The 16,773-nt window shown below is 35.1% G+C and overlaps 1 protein-coding gene across 3 annotated transcripts in view; it reads right to left on the reverse strand.

The window, feature by feature from the left end:
• PPM1B (protein phosphatase, Mg2+/Mn2+ dependent 1B) overlaps positions 1–16,773 on the reverse strand; it is a 69,774-nt gene that overhangs the window by 19,240 nt on the left and 33,761 nt on the right. For all 3 annotated transcript variants that reach the window (XM_066378360.1, XM_066378361.1, XM_066378359.1), the window contains exons 2-5: positions 13,866–14,725; positions 9,405–9,522; positions 7,048–7,159; positions 6,622–6,679 (exon numbers count right to left, since the gene is read on the reverse strand). In XM_066378360.1, the coding sequence (XP_066234457.1) occupies positions 6,622–6,679; positions 7,048–7,159; positions 9,405–9,522; positions 13,866–14,711 (1,134 nt within the window). In that variant the 5' untranslated portion in view covers positions 14,712–14,725. The remainder of the gene's footprint in view (positions 1–6,621; positions 6,680–7,047; positions 7,160–9,404; positions 9,523–13,865; positions 14,726–16,773) is intronic.

Below are 16,773 nucleotides of genomic sequence, written 5' to 3' on the forward strand. Positions count from 1 at the left end.
GGTGGGGTAATTTTTTTTTTTTTTAAAGCCTGATAGATGCTTCTGATATACAGCCCAGGTTGAGGACCATAAACAAACTAAAAAATATAACTCTACTTAACTTGAACCTATCGATAAGGTTAGATCAAAGGTTATTACACTGGTTTTGTTTCAATTTTGGTGGGTTCAAAAGATAAGTGCCTCTCACTCTCCACCTGATACCTTTATTACAGTAATCATCTGTTTCTGTGAACGGTCATAACAGCAGTAGTGGGGAAAAAGTAGTTGCTTTGAAAAAAATACATTAAAACCAAATGTAAATTAAGTAGGGATGAATTTATAATGACTGGTATCACAGAACCACTGAATTGAAAAGACCCTGAGCTATGACCACATTTAAAAGTCAATTTATCTTACAGAACATTACATTTCCCTATTGTACTGGATAGATAATGGATGAGTGAAACCCTTTGCTCCCCAGACATTTCATCTGAGTTTTCAAATACTGCTATATAACCCTCTCATGGAGTTTCATTAATTTCAGAAAAGGAACCTATTACATAGCTGTACTTTCTTTACCTGAATTCATACATACATAGCTTATCATGTATACACATCAATTACAGCCACTAATTCACCTTGCATCTCTGTTCACAGTCTATTAGACTATAAACTCAGTGAATTAAAGATAATTCTGTATTACTTTTTGTATTCCCTACCACCTAGGGAAGGAAAACTAATGTTTGTGCTAAAAACATATACATAATTTCATTTAATCTTCACTGTACCCTAAGTAATAGGCACTGCAACCCTAATTTTTGTAAGTGGAGAAACTAAGGCTCAGATAGATTCAAGCTATTTGTCAGGGTGACAATATTAATAAGTGACAGAGCTCATATTTGTGTACAGGTGCAATTAACTGTAATGTGAAAATGCAACAAGCAGCTATCTTTATTGTAACTGATCTATTTTCATTTATTTTTTAAAATTTTATTTATTTATTTTAGTGAGAGAGGAAGGGAGGGAGGGAGGGAGAGAGGGAGAGAGGGAGAGAGGGAGAGAGAGAGAGAGAGAGAAACAAGAACATCGATCTGTTCCCTGCATGTGTCCTGACCAGGAATCGAACCTGCAACCTCTGTGCTTTGGGACGATGTTCTAACCAACCAAGCTATCTGGCCAGGGCAGTAACTGACATATTTTAAATAAAATAAAAATAATATTGCATATAAGACAATGCAAAACAGAATATGAAGATTCCCTGGGGCTTCTCTCCTGTCATTCCTCTCCTTCTCAAAAAACCATGCCTTAAAAAGGTTTTGGATCAGGATAAATAAAAATGTGTATTTAAATGAAAAATAATGGTTTAACGAGCAGGGCTTGACTGCTTACTTTCAACAATTTTATAAAATATTCCTCATCAAAAACAGAGTATCTTATGATTATTACACATGAGATTCACAAAAGAATGGGAAATGATTTGTCTTGGATGATTCAGAGAGGTGGGGTACAGACACATATTTCAAAATAGCTTAGAGACAGCATGAAAGGTGTAAAGAGAACAGTTTTCAGAGTTAGATTCAAACCTGGCTGCATGATTTATTTAGCTTGGCAACTTAGGCAAGCTACTTCATCTCACTTATTCTTAGTGTTACCTATATGAGAAGGGTGTTTAGATTCTATGATCTCACATATATGTATATATGCATATGGTTTGGCACAATAGGAGTTGCGTAAATATAAGTTCCCACCTTATTCTTAGAAAATTATCAACTTAAATAGCTATTTGATCTGTGGTAAACTAATTCAAAGCATTGTAAGTCTTCTTTGAAAGATTTTTGCATGGAAATAAAAAGCTCTGAAAATATACTTTCATACCAATTAGCAATCTCAAGTATCTTAAAATATATGACTTAAGAGTAGTTTTAGAAAATTCCTACAGGAATTAATAGAAGTCCTTCTTATTTAACAAGTATTTTTTGAGCCCTCGCATTTGTTGTCTGTAGGTGCTAGGACTACAGTCATAAATAAATCAGATGAGATCCTAATTCTCATAGAATTTATATTCTAGTTATAAAACACAAACTAGCATTTTAGAAGAAAAGGAGGGGGATCTCAGAGCTCTGCCTAAAATAAGAACAACTCATAGCCAAAATGCAGCCTGACTCACTTTGGTCCTATAGGTCAGTGGCCCCCAACCTTTTTGGGGCCACGGACCGGCCTTTAGGGTGGGATGGATAAATGCACAAAATAAAATTATGCGACTGGCGTAAAAACTATGGTATTTTAAAATATAACTGTCGAACTTTCGAGACAAGCGTCAAGAATGAGTCTTAGACGGATGTAACAGAGGGAATCTGGTCATTTAAAAAAAATAAAACATCGTTCAGACTTAAATATAAATAAAACGGAAATAACGTAAGTTATTTATTCTTTCTCTGCGGACCGGTACCAAATGGCCCACGGACCGGTACCAGTCCGCGGCCCAGGGGTTGGGGACCACTGCTATAGGTGATTATTCTTTCAGGGTCACAGAATCCTCTCAGGCAGGGTCTCATGAAAATCACAGATATAGTCATCATTAAAGATACACTTGCAAAAACTTTAGGGAGAATCATAAAATCCTTGATTAAGAATTCCTCCTAGATTCTTTTCCACAGATTTTGATTTATAAAAATCAAAATATCGACATTGGGCAAATATCAATTTGATTGCATGTGTTCCAAAAAGCTGAACTAAGAAACAAATTTGGTAAACAAATAAGATTACCCTAAAAAGTGAACTTTCTGAATATGTTTTTAATTATTTAATTTCTTATTTATATTCGACTTAGCTTTCTGAAATATTAACCAAAAGTTTTTTTTTAATATAAGAAAAATGAATGACTCCTTATAAACATTTACAGCACAGCAATATCACCTCTGATAGATAATAAAGTAAAAATTTTAGGAATCTAAATGAATCTGACTCACTCTGACTAGCATTCTTTTTTCAAGTTATCTTTGGTATTTAAAAAAGGTTTATTTTTAGAATACCTCCCAACTGTCATCTCCTTTGAATTTCTGACACACTTTAGTTTTTCCCATCTCCAAGTTAACTCCTGGTTCCTGACACACTCTACTTCCTGGTAACATCCTCCACATGGCACAGATGTAACTAAGATGGGGAGCATTTATGGACCATGTCCATGCCCATTTCACTTCTATAGTAGGTCAGGAGCTAATACCTTAATAAAACATCTATTTTTCTGCTTATTTTGTATTTTTCAGTGCATTTCTGCTCCTTGTGATTATGGTTCAACACTCTTCTAAGGTCATGATTATTCTGAAAGGATAAAGTAAAGTAAGATTCTGGGCTGCAAGTTAATTTTATAATAAAGAAGGAACTCTCTAATCCAAATATCTATCTACTAATAATGACATTATACTTATCATCTGATCTCTACAATATTTTACAACTACTTAACATCCAGTATCTCTTTAACCCTGTGATTTTCAACCTGTGTGCCATGGCATGCACACTGGTGTGCTGCAAGAATTTTTAAAGCATGCAAGACCTGATATTTAGTCAGGGGCACTGACCTCTTTTCCCTTAGACAGTCAAATAAAAAAGTGACAACAGCCAATAATTGTCCAGTGTGAATTAATCAAAATTATACCTTTGGGGTGGGGGGGGAGTCAGATTTGCAAAAAAAAAAAAAATTTTTTTTGGTGTGCTGCAGAATTTTAGTAGTTTACGTGTGCCATGAGATGAGAAAGGTTGAAAAACACTCCTTTAACCTGACTGCATGTTTCCAAGAGTTTAAAATACCAGATATTCCTTTTTCGTTCTTATGCTCCAAACATAAGATTGGCTTATCAATCTAAAATATAAAAATCTAAAGTTCTTTCCAAGTCTCTTCAAAAATACTTCTGATATCCTAAATTCTTTTTACCACAGTTCTCTGTTCCACACAAAATTATGTCATATCCTTCAATCATAGTTTATACTTTGGTCTTGGCTCCCCCATATACTTGAACTATCACCTCATTTCCTTTTTGCCATCAAATCATTCTTCAATCCTACCTTTTCTCTGAAAATCTGATTTTCCCAGCAATCACTGTGCAAGTCACATGGCAATTAACCACATTCTAGATTGTCATTTCTTTTTATTATTTACTAAATGATGTGAAACATTTTTATTACTTAACTTGTGTGTTCATATCTATATTGCAAACTGCATTTAGAATAGAGATGGGACCATGTCTTATGTTTTGTAGTCTCCTCCCTACATCAATTCACTAAGTGGTGAACTTGTTAGAGGTTGATCTGCTGATATTAACAGGAAGCTTATACTAAAGGTAATTAAGTCTGTATCTCCTTAATTTATATAGGCATATAACAGTCATACTTTGGGCAATTTTTATATCCTAAACATTTCCCTTCAGCTTCATGGTTTTTGGGGGGTTTTTTTTGGTGAGAGAGAGAGAGAGGAGGGATAGACAGGGACAGACAGGAAGGAAGAAAGATGAGAAGCATCAATTATTTGTTGTGGCACTTTAGTTGTTCCTTGATTGCTTTCTCATATGTGTCTTGATGGGGGGGGGTGGCTACAGCAGACCGAATGACCCCTTGGCTCAAGCCAGCGACCTTGAGTTCAAGCTGGTGAGCCTTGCTCAAACCAGTCACACTCAAGCTAGCAACTTTGGAATTTTGAACCCAGGTCCTCTGCGTCCCAGTTCGACACTCTATACACTGCGCCACCACTTGGTCAGGCAGTTTCATGGTTTTGTTGCTTATTTATATCCACTGTCTATAAAGCTACTACAATATGTATAAGTATTTTCTATCTTTAAAAAAGTTTTAAAATGATCCTTGGTATACAGAAATTTAGGATTATAAGACATTTTAAAAATCTTGTTTGGAGAAAAAGCAGCCAACTTTTTGAGGGACCAAGAAATTCAACAAGGTATAATGAAATAAAATTTTTAAGATTACACATTGACGCTACATTTCAAATACATGAGTACACAAAGTATTTATATGGCTAATAAATGCATCAATAAATAACTTTTGAGGGCTTACTTCCTCTAACTGTGGTGGGTGCTATGTGGAACCTATAATCTAGCAACTACAATCTAGAGGTACAACTCTCTTCACTCTGTACCCCCAATTATGTCAACATCATATACCCAATTGTCTGATATAGAATTCTCTAAATGTACCACATGACATCTTTATTTTCAAGTTATTTTTCACAGCTTTGGATATAATTCTAAGTATTTTGAGGTAACTGCCACAAAAGACACAGAATGACTGCTTTAGCCCAAGACATAAACTGCTATTATTAATATATAGTATCATTTATATTCAACTCACTAAATTGTATTAATTGAAAAATTTCCACAACAGGAAAAAAAGTTTATGATACTGTTGTGTAATAATGAATCCTGGAAAACAATGTAACTGAGATGCTACATAATTTCTACCAGAGTAGCTGGAGACTTGGAGGGTGAATCTACTGCTTCTCCACAAATTTTGTGACTAGGTTTGGCTCTCATAATTTTTTTGTTTGTTTTTTTTTTGTTTTGTTTTCAGAGACAGAGAGAGAGTCAGAGAGAGGGATAGACAGGGACAAACAGACAGGAACAGAGAGATGAGAAGCATCAATCATCAGTTTTTCGTTGCGCACTGCGACACCTTAGTTGTTCATTGATTGCTTTTTCATATGTGCCTTGACCGTGGGCCTTCAGCAGACCGAGTAACCCCTTGCCTGAGCCAGCGACCTTGGGCTCAAGCTGGTGAGCTTTGCTCAAACCAGATGAGCCCGCGCTCAAGCTGGCGACCTCGGGGTTTCAAACCTGGGTCTTTCGCATCCCAGTTTGACACTCTATCCACTGCGCCACCACCTGGTCAGGCTCTTAAATTTTTGAAGCATACATTGTTAAAAATTAAGTTATTCATTTTTAGATGTCCAAAAACTTTAAAATCCTATAAAAAAATACTTATTGGTATTATTGACTTTAATGTTTAAGGCAATTAAAAAAAAAAGAAATAAAGACAGATACTGTTTTGTTTCCTGGTACTAGTCCTAAAAACAAAACACTACAGAATTAACAAGAAGCAGTGGACAGTTAAGGGACAGATTTGCTCGGATGAGGCATAGCATGGCACAGCAAAAATGGTTATCTTAGTTCAACACATAGACGCACAAACAATAAGATTAGGAAGAAATTATTCTCAGGTATTCAACTGGGCACACAGAGTCACTGAAAGGTCTGGTCATTAAAATAACAACTCATTCACTACCACTAACTTCCATTGACGGTAGAAGTCTACCTACTAAAGGAGAAACTGAGATATTTAAAAGCACACACTTTGCCTCAAAATTAAGATTTAAGAGAGAAGGATAAGAAAAGGAAGACATATAGGGAGGAAATAAGTATATCTCAAACAAAAAGGTATTTGATACCCATTAACAACAAACCTATGTACAAAATAGAACTTCACCTCTACCACCATTTTAATACATTTCCTTAAACTTTAACTCCTTAAAATCAAAAGCAGTAATAATTTATTACACATTTCAATATGTGAAGTATTCATATCTAGTAATTTTACATTCTAAAATTAAATTAAATGCTTAAGAAATAAAATAAAACTTACCCCATCACTTTCTCTATGTGGATTCAGTCTACTATAAACAGCTTCAATAACATTGCGCCTAAAAAAAATTATGCTTTAGTTTTATTAAATTACAATAAGCTTTTAAGTATTTAAAATAATACTTCATCTTGAGTATGTGACACATAAATTAACTGCCACACAAAACAGTTTCCAAGAACAGTTTCTACATATTACTCAGAATTTGATCCTATATATTTGTTCTTAATTACCAATGAAAGAAGGACCTTCATCCTCAGAATATGGTAAATAATTCCTTTAAGAAAATTTCTTTGGATCAAATTTTAGAGTTCTTCTCTAGTATAAGAACCATCAACTCATTGCACTTTTAGATTAACTGATGTACTTCTTACCCCAAATTAATTATTAATTGTAAACAAACCCCAAACAAGTTTTTGTTCAACTTACTTGCCAGCAAGACCTCCTCCAGGAGGCAAATTTGGGATGTTTTCTGCAGACAAGATGCGCATGACATGGGCAAGATCAGGCATTCCTTCCTCACCAGACTTCTCCATAATTTCTGTAGATTAAAAAAAAAGTTTCTAAATTAATGAGATAATTCAATATTCACTACAGAGTGAAATGAGATACTATTTGGTAGTACCTATGTTAAAATATAAAATGAAAACATTACCTGGCTATCATGAAAACATTACCTGGCTATCACATGAAAACAAAAATAGGCAAATTTGCACATATATGCTCATTCCTGCATTATCCATAGGAAAAAAAAACTGGAACAAATTAAATGTCCAACAGTAAAGGAAAAATTTTGGTATAGCCAGCCATTAGTAAAATGCTTTATAATCACTAAAAAGTATCCCTATGAACATAGTACAGCCACATGGAAAAACACCTTTGATCTAGTTTTACTAAGTATAACATAAAATTTATTAATATTATAATTACAGAAAAATAAAAACAATGAAGGGGGAAAATTAAAAATTGAGCCTGACCAGGTGGTGGCGCAGTGCATAGATCATCAAACTGGGATGCAGAGGACCCAGGTTTGAAACCACAAGGTTGCCACTTTGAACATGGGATCATAGACATGACCCCATGATCGTTGGCTTGAGCCCAAAGGTCATGGCTTGAGTCCAAGGTTGCTGGCTTAAGCAAGCAGTCACCTGCTCTGCTGGAACTTCTCTCCCCATCAAGGTCCATATGAGAAAGCAATCAATGAACAATTAAGGTGCCACAACTAAGAAATGGTGCTTCTTTTCTCTTTCTCTTCCCATCTGTCCCTAACTGTCCCTCTCTATCAAGAAAAAAAAAAAGAAACCTGCCCCACCTAATAGGCAAAAGAATGTAGTTTTCCTATGGTAATTACACATTTGAAAACCTTCACCAATTACTACAACTACCATATACAAAATATGATTCAAAATAGGTCAAATCCAATCAGCCTATCATATCATAATCATTATCATTCAAATGTATTTACTATTTTTTAAAAAAGTCAAGCCATAAAAGTGTTGAGAGAAAATACAGGTCAATATGTAACCCTGAATTGAGGAAAAAATTTTGTAAGAATGACATCAAGGCAAAAAAAATAAATAAGGTTGATATAACTTCATAAAAGATAATTTTTTGTATCTAAAAAACAGCACATATAAAATCAAAATGGAATATTAAGTTGGGGATCCTGTCATAATCTCTAATATTATCAGAGTAACCACTAATTAATTTTTTAAAAGAATGTAAGACTAATAAGGAAAAGCAGGAATGATTCAGAACAGAAAATGCTGATTAATCCAAAAGGCAAGAAAGGAGAAAACAGAAATAGATGTAACATACAGAAACAAATAAGATGGCGGATTTAAACACAAATATATCAGCAATTGTATTAAAGGTAAAGCTTCTCCCCTTCCTCATTCCTACATAATAATGAATTTTTAGCTCAGAAAACTTCAGGTAAGGCCAAGCAAGGTATGTCTTTCATTTTTTCTTTTTTTCGCAAGACAGATGGAGATCAACAGACAGAAAGGAAAGGGATGAGAAGCATCACTTGCAGTTTCATTGCTTTAGTTGTTCATTGATTGCTTCTCATACGTTCCTGGGGGGGGGGGGGGTGCTCAAGCCAGGACAGCGACCTTTGGGCTCAGGACAGCGACCTTGGTATCATGTTGATGATCTGGCACTCAAGCCAGAGGCCCTGTGCTCTCAGGTTTTCGAACCGGGGACCTCAGCATCCCAAGTCAACGCCCTATCCGCTGTGCCACCACTGGTCAGGTAAACAAGGTGAGTCTTAAAGGGGGTACAGAGGACAGTGGTGAAAGCAGCAGGGTCCAACATGGGCTATCCAAGCCTGAGCACAGTAGGCAAAGCTTAGCACTGGTGGGGATGTGACCTAGAATGGGGTTCAAAGCCTATGTGGATGGAGTAAGGAAGGAATCTATACAAAGGTTAGCTGTGACAGAAGATTTGATTCATAGAAGCAGCCAGGTTTCTCACTGTAGAAGAGAATTAGAAATATGAAGAAAGAAACCTAGAATGAACTCTGCAATTCATCACTCTTATCAGCATGATAAAAATATATGGTAATGAATTCCTATAATTAACTTGGGAGAGAAGAATTAGTGGAATTGGAGCACTTGGTGCTCATAACTTGAAGCAAATTTTACTGGATTCTTTACTTACCACTAACAATGTAATCAGAGAAAGAAAAATAAAATGAACTATTTGATAGACCAGGAAGAATACTTTTCCTTTCTTTCTAAATTAAAGTAAATAAATAGATAGATAAATAAATGCATCTTTCCTACCTTCAACCCGTGATTCCAAGTACTTATCCAACTCTGAATCTTTTCTGACTGCTTCAGCTGAGACCTTGGGGGCATTTGAAAAGCAAACTAGTACAATACTCATGTTATCTCGACTTCCCTGTATATGAGGGGGAAAAAAAGAAAGAAAAAATATTTTATTATTATAGCCTACTACCCACTTCAAAACAGTTAATTACATTTAGCAATTACAGTTCATTTAATCATCCAGAATGCACACATTCAACATATTCATTTTCATTCCAAACACCAATTTAAACCCCCTTCTCCCGACTTCTATTCACTACTCTAAAAGAATCAAGCCAATGTAGGCAGTAGGCTACTTTGGTAGTGGGGTTGGCCAACTCAAGAAAGCCAAGGTCACACCCATTCTAGTCTATTCAGTCAGTACAACAAGAATTTAGGCAGGCAGTTTGGTTTAGACTTGCCAACTTTTTGGAACCCACATGACACAGCCAAAAAGACAAGCAGGCCTTAAAAAACTTCTGCCACCACCTCCTAAAAATCAATGGAGCAAAGTTTTAAAGGCAGGAGAGGTCAGGTATTAGGGAGACTTCAAAAAGTGTAAATTCCCTCTATAGACTCTCATGATTTAGTAGTACAAAGAACCATCCTAAGTATATTACCAGATTCTCAATATCAGGGGGTGAAGCAGTCAAGATTTCCAACTTGGCCCAAACTACTTTCATTCCTTAATGAAACCCATCAAAACTTTCATAATGATTAATACTAGAAATACTGCATTGGCTGTATTAATACACACATACTATGGTTTCAAATAGCAAAAAATAAAAAAGCAGTCAATACGTTCTTTCACAAGAATCAGGATTTACTGTAGAAGTTCAGATAAGGCAAAAACTTTATACAATAGATATTCAAGTTCAAGATTCACTTGAATACTAATGATTTTTAAAGCAATTTTATGAATACACAATATATAATTATTTTTAGAAATCCCACTTTCTTCTAACCATTTTCTATTTTGGTAACAAAAACATGAGCATTGCTTAGCTGCCATTCCTTATCCATCCATCCATCCATCCATCCATCCATCCATCCATCCATATATAATAAGTTATACATCCCATCAATTGTAAAATAACTGATAGGTTCAAGAAGTTTAAATGTTGTAAGATATTTAAAGGAAATAATTTACATGTATGATTTCAATGCTCCTTCTATAAAGACGAATTTCTGCTAAACACAAAGTAGAAATGTATTTCAGTAATTTGTATATAGCAACTGAAAGATTCTTCCCTTTTTGGTTTTATGCAAATCATAAAACATAATCATAATTTTCCAACTTGCATAGTCAAGTTAATTTTCCAACTGATAGGAATGTGTGCATTCATTCTACATTTATAGCTTCATATTGTAAAATGGCAATGCTGAGAAATGATTATTAAAAACAATAATAAGGCTACCTACCTTTAATGGTTGTGAAAATTAAGTGAGTTTTAAAAGTGTAAAGTGCTTAGAATAGCATTTGGCTCATGGAAAGCAATAATTTATTGATACAATTGTGATTACGATGATTATCACAATCTCCCAAGATGTCATGAATTAACATAAAAATGCTTGTAAACTATTAGGGTATGACAAGTGTTAGAAAATATTAACATTTCATTTAAATCTATTATCAGGGAAACAGCTACTTAAAAACTGGATTCCTACTAAGCAACTAACAACCACTTGGCAATTGCTAAGTGCTAAGCACTGGGCTAAGTGCTTTCCATGGATTTTTAAATTTATATTCAATCTTTCAAACTAAATTTGAAGCAATCATATTCTATATTATTTTATAATATTGCTAAGCCTTGGTTTTACAATACAAATAAGTGGAGTGACAAAATTACGTAGTTAGAAAAATAGAAATGGATAAGAGGTTTACTTAACTCCACATATAAAAACACAGTGTGGTTCACAAATCTGTTCTGTTTCAGCACAAAAGAACTAACGAAGTTTCTCAAAAACTGATTTCAATTTGAATGCAGCTTCATTCAAAGGAACTATGATGGTCAACTTCCCACTAAATCTGAGTCATGCATTCCAACCTCTTGTCCCTATTACTATCATTTCTGATTTCTGATATTCTAGAACTCTGCCTAGAATCTTTTAACACTACTACCAACAGGCATATGTAATCACTTTAAACTAAAAACTATCAAGTGAAATATGTCCCCAGAATCATTTAAATCCCACATTCTGAAGGACAGGTTAAAATTCCTGAAAGTCATCCTTTCAATGGAAAAGAGTACAGTCGGTTTATCCACAATACCAACTTCTTCCTTCAAAGTACAGATCTAACAGATGCTTGGTTATTCTCTCAAAACTACATGTCATTCATTCAATGCTGTGCAAACATGAAAAATGATCTAGACAAATACTTATGAAAACCTCAATATATTGTTGAATTAAAAAGTATATTGTTATAAAATAACAAGTATAATGAGCTCATTTTTATAAAAATATACACTGACAGGCAAAAAAGATACACAACAATACAAGTAGCCAGCTTAGGTGGGTAGCAAAATTTTGTGTTTTTCTTTATATATTCTGTATCATCTGGATTTTTTTTCCAAGTAAAAAGCATATACTCTTTACAATCAAGAAAAATGCTGTTTCCATTTGTTAGGCAACAACATGCTTGCTTTTGTCTCAAAAATACATGTCAGAGCCTCTCCATTTCAAGTCCAAGAAGAAAGACATTTTTAGAGCTACTTACTATTTGATCACTGACAACTATCAATAAACACTCTACACTTAACTTATCCAGAAAAATTAAAAAGCTACCATGTGCTTAAAAAAATAAAATCAGAAGAGCTAGAGGTACCATCATTAAAATCCTTTCAGAAAAAAGCTCCAACTAGAAATAACAGCAGGTAAACTCTTCTTTTTGAAATTGATTCTTCCCTTTCTATGGAAAAAAAGTAGATACTTTGCAAAAACCTGAGCATTTCCATAAACTTAAGAGATCCTTCTTGAGAAACCCTCTGGTTATGCCTATACCTTCTAAGCAACTATAGTGGGGAAATAGAAAGGTTCTGACCTAGACAAAATAAATAAGTCAGTACCTTTATTTCATATAACCAAAACTTTAGGTTTATCTTGATATCTTTTTAATCGGCCATGGAACACTTGTATATTCCAGACACTGACCAGATCATTAAAATTTTAACTGATTACAATATAGAAACTGTCAAGCACCCACTTGGAATTACTTAATATTTTAAAGATGTCCAAAGGAATTATTATGTGTTTGCCTGGATTTCTTTCTTCTATTACTGTATTAAGTTAAGATTCAAAGACTTCTACAAATCTAAATCACAGAAATTCTTCACAGGATTGCATTTTCTATAAGCATTTTTTTTTAAATCAGTGATGATAAAAAACATCTATGTATATGAAAAAAATTTTGATATCTACAAATGTAAGCTATTAACCACCATGCCATACAATACTTACTTAGAGTCACTTGTAAACTCCTTTTAGATTTTATTGCTAGCAAAAGTTTCTTTTAGTAGACAATAAGAAGTATACAGCTCATATTTTACTAGTTTTTACTTTACGTGCTAGGAGAGGCTCAATGCTAAATTACAAAATTTTACCTAGCCTAGGTTTCTGGTATATTCTGGTATACCTTCCAATATTTTATGTGGCTCTTGAGCTCTGTATATATATCTAGTACAGAATTATACTTTATACTTATTTTAAAATATCACACTGCTTCATAATCAGGCTTAAGACAGCTGTCAATGTTGAGAAGTTGAATTAAAAAGTCACATTCTGTATAGATACTCTGTCACAGCAACAAGCCATACAGTACTTAAATGACAACAAATACAACAGAAACTTATAATTTAATTTTCAAATTAGAAGGTTGAGGCAAACAAGAATGGCAAAAAAAAAAAAAAAAGGTTTCACTTCTAGTGAAGAAAATACACAGGTCTTCCATAATAAAATAATTGTTTTTAAATTTTAAGTTTGTGCCCTGGCTGGCTGGCTCAGTGAATAAAATGCTGGTCCAGCATGTGGATGTCCTGGTTTAATTCCTGGTCAGGGCACACAGGGGAAGTGACCATCTGCTCCACCACCCCTTCCCGCCCCACACACACTGTCTCCTCCTCCTGAAGCCATGGCTAGATTGGTTTGAGCAAGATGGCCATGGGCACTGAGGATGGCTCTGTGGTTCTGCCTCAGAAGCTAAAATAAATAAGTAAATAATAAAAAATTAAAAAAAGGCTTGTTTGCTGAGCAACAGAGCAATGGCCTAAGATGGGCAGAGCATGGGGCATGCCAGATGGATTGCAGTCAGGGCACAAGTGGGAATCTGTCTCTCTGCTCCCCTCCTCTCACTAAAAAACAAAAAAATCAAGTTTACTTACTTACCTTGTCTTTCCAAAATAATAGAGTATTTTAATTATAATAAAAAGACTTACGTACCTTATGTAAACAAGTGTCCACTACCCAATTGCACACATTTTCCAGGTCATCAGATACCTCAAGCCTAGATTTAACATATTCACAGAGCTCCTCATTACTCATTACATCCCAGATCCCATCACAAGCCAAGATGATGAATTCATCCTCTTGCGCTCTTAAAAGTTCATAAACCTCAGGCTCTGGAGAAACTAGTTGTTCCGTTGGGCCCTTGCCATCAACACACTTGTAATCATAGTCCCCCAGAGCACGAGACACTGCTAATGAACCATTAACACGCTGTATCATTACGCTGCCTCCTGCATTTTGGATTCGCTCCTTCTCCCTTGGATTGCAAGGTTTGTGATCCTGGGTGGAAAAGCAGACTTGTCCATTCCTATACAGAACAGCACGTGAATCACCACAGTTGATAAAGTAGACATGCTTAGGTGAAATCATAACTCCAACTGCAGTGGAGCCACTCCTGTCCATTCCATTTCTGAGGTCTGAAAAGTTACGCATGTATTCATCAATTTTCAAAAAGCCAGTTCTGATACCATTCTTGACATTTTCCACTGAAGGCTCAAGAGCAGATCCTGATTTTCCAGCTGCCCTAAAGTCTTCATTATTAGTGATGTGTTCTAATAAATGTGTTGAGCAGTAATTTGCCACTCGGGATCCAGCATGACCATCATAAACTGCAAAAAATGACCAGTCTTCCAAGCCGTGAGGAATACCTACAACAGCTGTGTGTGCATCTTCCATTTCCACTCTCCATCCTTGCATGCTGCTCAGGCCATAACGTAAACCATTCCCAGCACCATGAGCATTATGTTTCTCAGTTTTGGGTTTATCCAAAAATGCACCCATGTTTAGTAATGAATCTGAAAGAATAAAAAAAGTTATAGGTGTTTTATGTTTACATTTGTTAGAGAGTTCACCTCTAACATCCTGTTCATTCTCTAGTAACTCCTATCCAAGTGTATTTTTCAGTATTATCTGAATTTACTAGAACAGAGAAAAGAAAGAAAATGTCCCTGAATATTTTCCTAGAACAATGGTTTCTCAATCCTTGCACGTTACAATCATCAAACCAATTAAATCGGAATCTCTAGGAGTGGACCCCAGAAAGCAATATTTTTTTAAAGCCTCACTGGTACTTCATATGTGCAGCAGGTTGAGAACCACTATTCTAGAAGGAAAACCAAGAAGCAAAACCCAGTTAATTCTTTTTATTTAAATCCAACTTATAACTTTAGGATTCAATATATAAAACTGAATTCAGAACGGTCCAACATTAATAAAAAGTATGGCAATATATTAATGTATATCAAATTAAAAACTTTACTTGGATGGACTGAAATCCATTATTTGGAATCTGTTAAAAACAAATATAACTTTTATGATGTACTAAAGAACATACTTACATTGCAGAGTTTTATAATCCATGAAGTAGTCTTAGGACCAGCTCAGTACTGGCTGATAAAGACTTAAAACCCATAGATAGAACTAAGTGTAAAGCACTACTTGCATCACTCCCCCTCCCCCAAGTTTATTATTTTAGAATAAAGCTTTTCCGATTTCATATGGCTTGAAGTACAGCAGTGGTTCTCCAAACCACTACATTCATGCCCTGGTATGTTTCCCACATATAATCCTGGTCTAACACTGGCTAGGTGTGTGACCCCAAGTAAGTTTCTTAGTCAATTATACCTCAAATTCCTCCCCTGTCATGTGGGAATAACCTTCACTTCACAGAGCTGCAGAAAAGAATGAGTTATATAGTCCTTGGAATAGTACTTGAAACAGTAATAAGCAACATTAAATGTTAGCTGTTATTATTTACTCAAAATGCACATTCCATAGTCCCATCCCCATATCCAAAGTCTTTTTCCCAGTAGATCTCAAATGGAACCTTCAAAAAAGTATTTTGGAGACTGAAAAATCATATTTTGAGAGAATCTAGTCTAGATTAATTTACTTACATTTGGATTAGGTATCTCTGTGAGGTACCTTTTCCAGTTATCATTATTACCTAACTTTATAATTATACTGTATATCCCTATTTGCAAAGCCCCGATAACTACCCTATATGCAGAATATTTACAAATTAAAGAAATTTTAAGCCTATTCAGGTGGTGGCACAATGGATAGAGCATCAGCCTGGGATGCTGAGGACCCAGGTTTGAAACGCTGAGGTCGCTGGCTCCAGTGTGGGCTCACCAGCTTGAGCACAAGGTTGCTGGTTCAGCTGGAGCCCCCCCACCCCCGTCAAGGCACAAATGAGAAAGCAATTAATGAAGAACTAAGGAGCCGCAATGAAGAACTGATGCTTCTCATCTCTCCCTGTATGTCTGTTCCTATTTGTCCCTCTCTCCGTCACACACACAGAGAAAGAAGGGGGGGGGGGGAGACTAGGCTGAAAAGGAAAGGGAGGAAGCAAGCTTGCAAACAAACTCCTTTCAAATAAGATTTTGAATCCATAAAATAACAGGATGTTGTTAAAAGAAAAAAATAGAACATTCAGAGATACAAAAGAGGTCCTGTAAAGTAAAAACATAATAATAGAAGAGAAAACTGGGAAGATAAAAGTTGTAGGAAACTCCCAGAAATTAGAGCATAAGACAGAGATGGTAAAACAGAATAGAGGATCAGTCCAAGAGGTCTAAGAGCCAAGAAACAGAGATAGGAGAAAACAGAAAATTAAAAAGAAATTATTTTTTAAAAATACAAGAATATTTCAAACAAAAGGGCATAAATTTCAGGATTGAAACGGCCTAGCCTGTGCCAAGCAAGATGATAAGAATAGACATTTATAAAGGCACATTATCAAAAATTTCAGAACACTGGAGATAAGGATAAGAGCCTGTAGGCTTTCAGAGAAAGAAAAGTTTTCATACAAAACTCGAGAGAATGACAACTGAGGGAAAAT

This window comes from Saccopteryx leptura, chromosome 3 (assembly GCF_036850995.1).
Source record: "Saccopteryx leptura isolate mSacLep1 chromosome 3, mSacLep1_pri_phased_curated, whole genome shotgun sequence".
Classification (NCBI taxonomy): domain Eukaryota; kingdom Metazoa; phylum Chordata; class Mammalia; order Chiroptera; family Emballonuridae; genus Saccopteryx; species Saccopteryx leptura.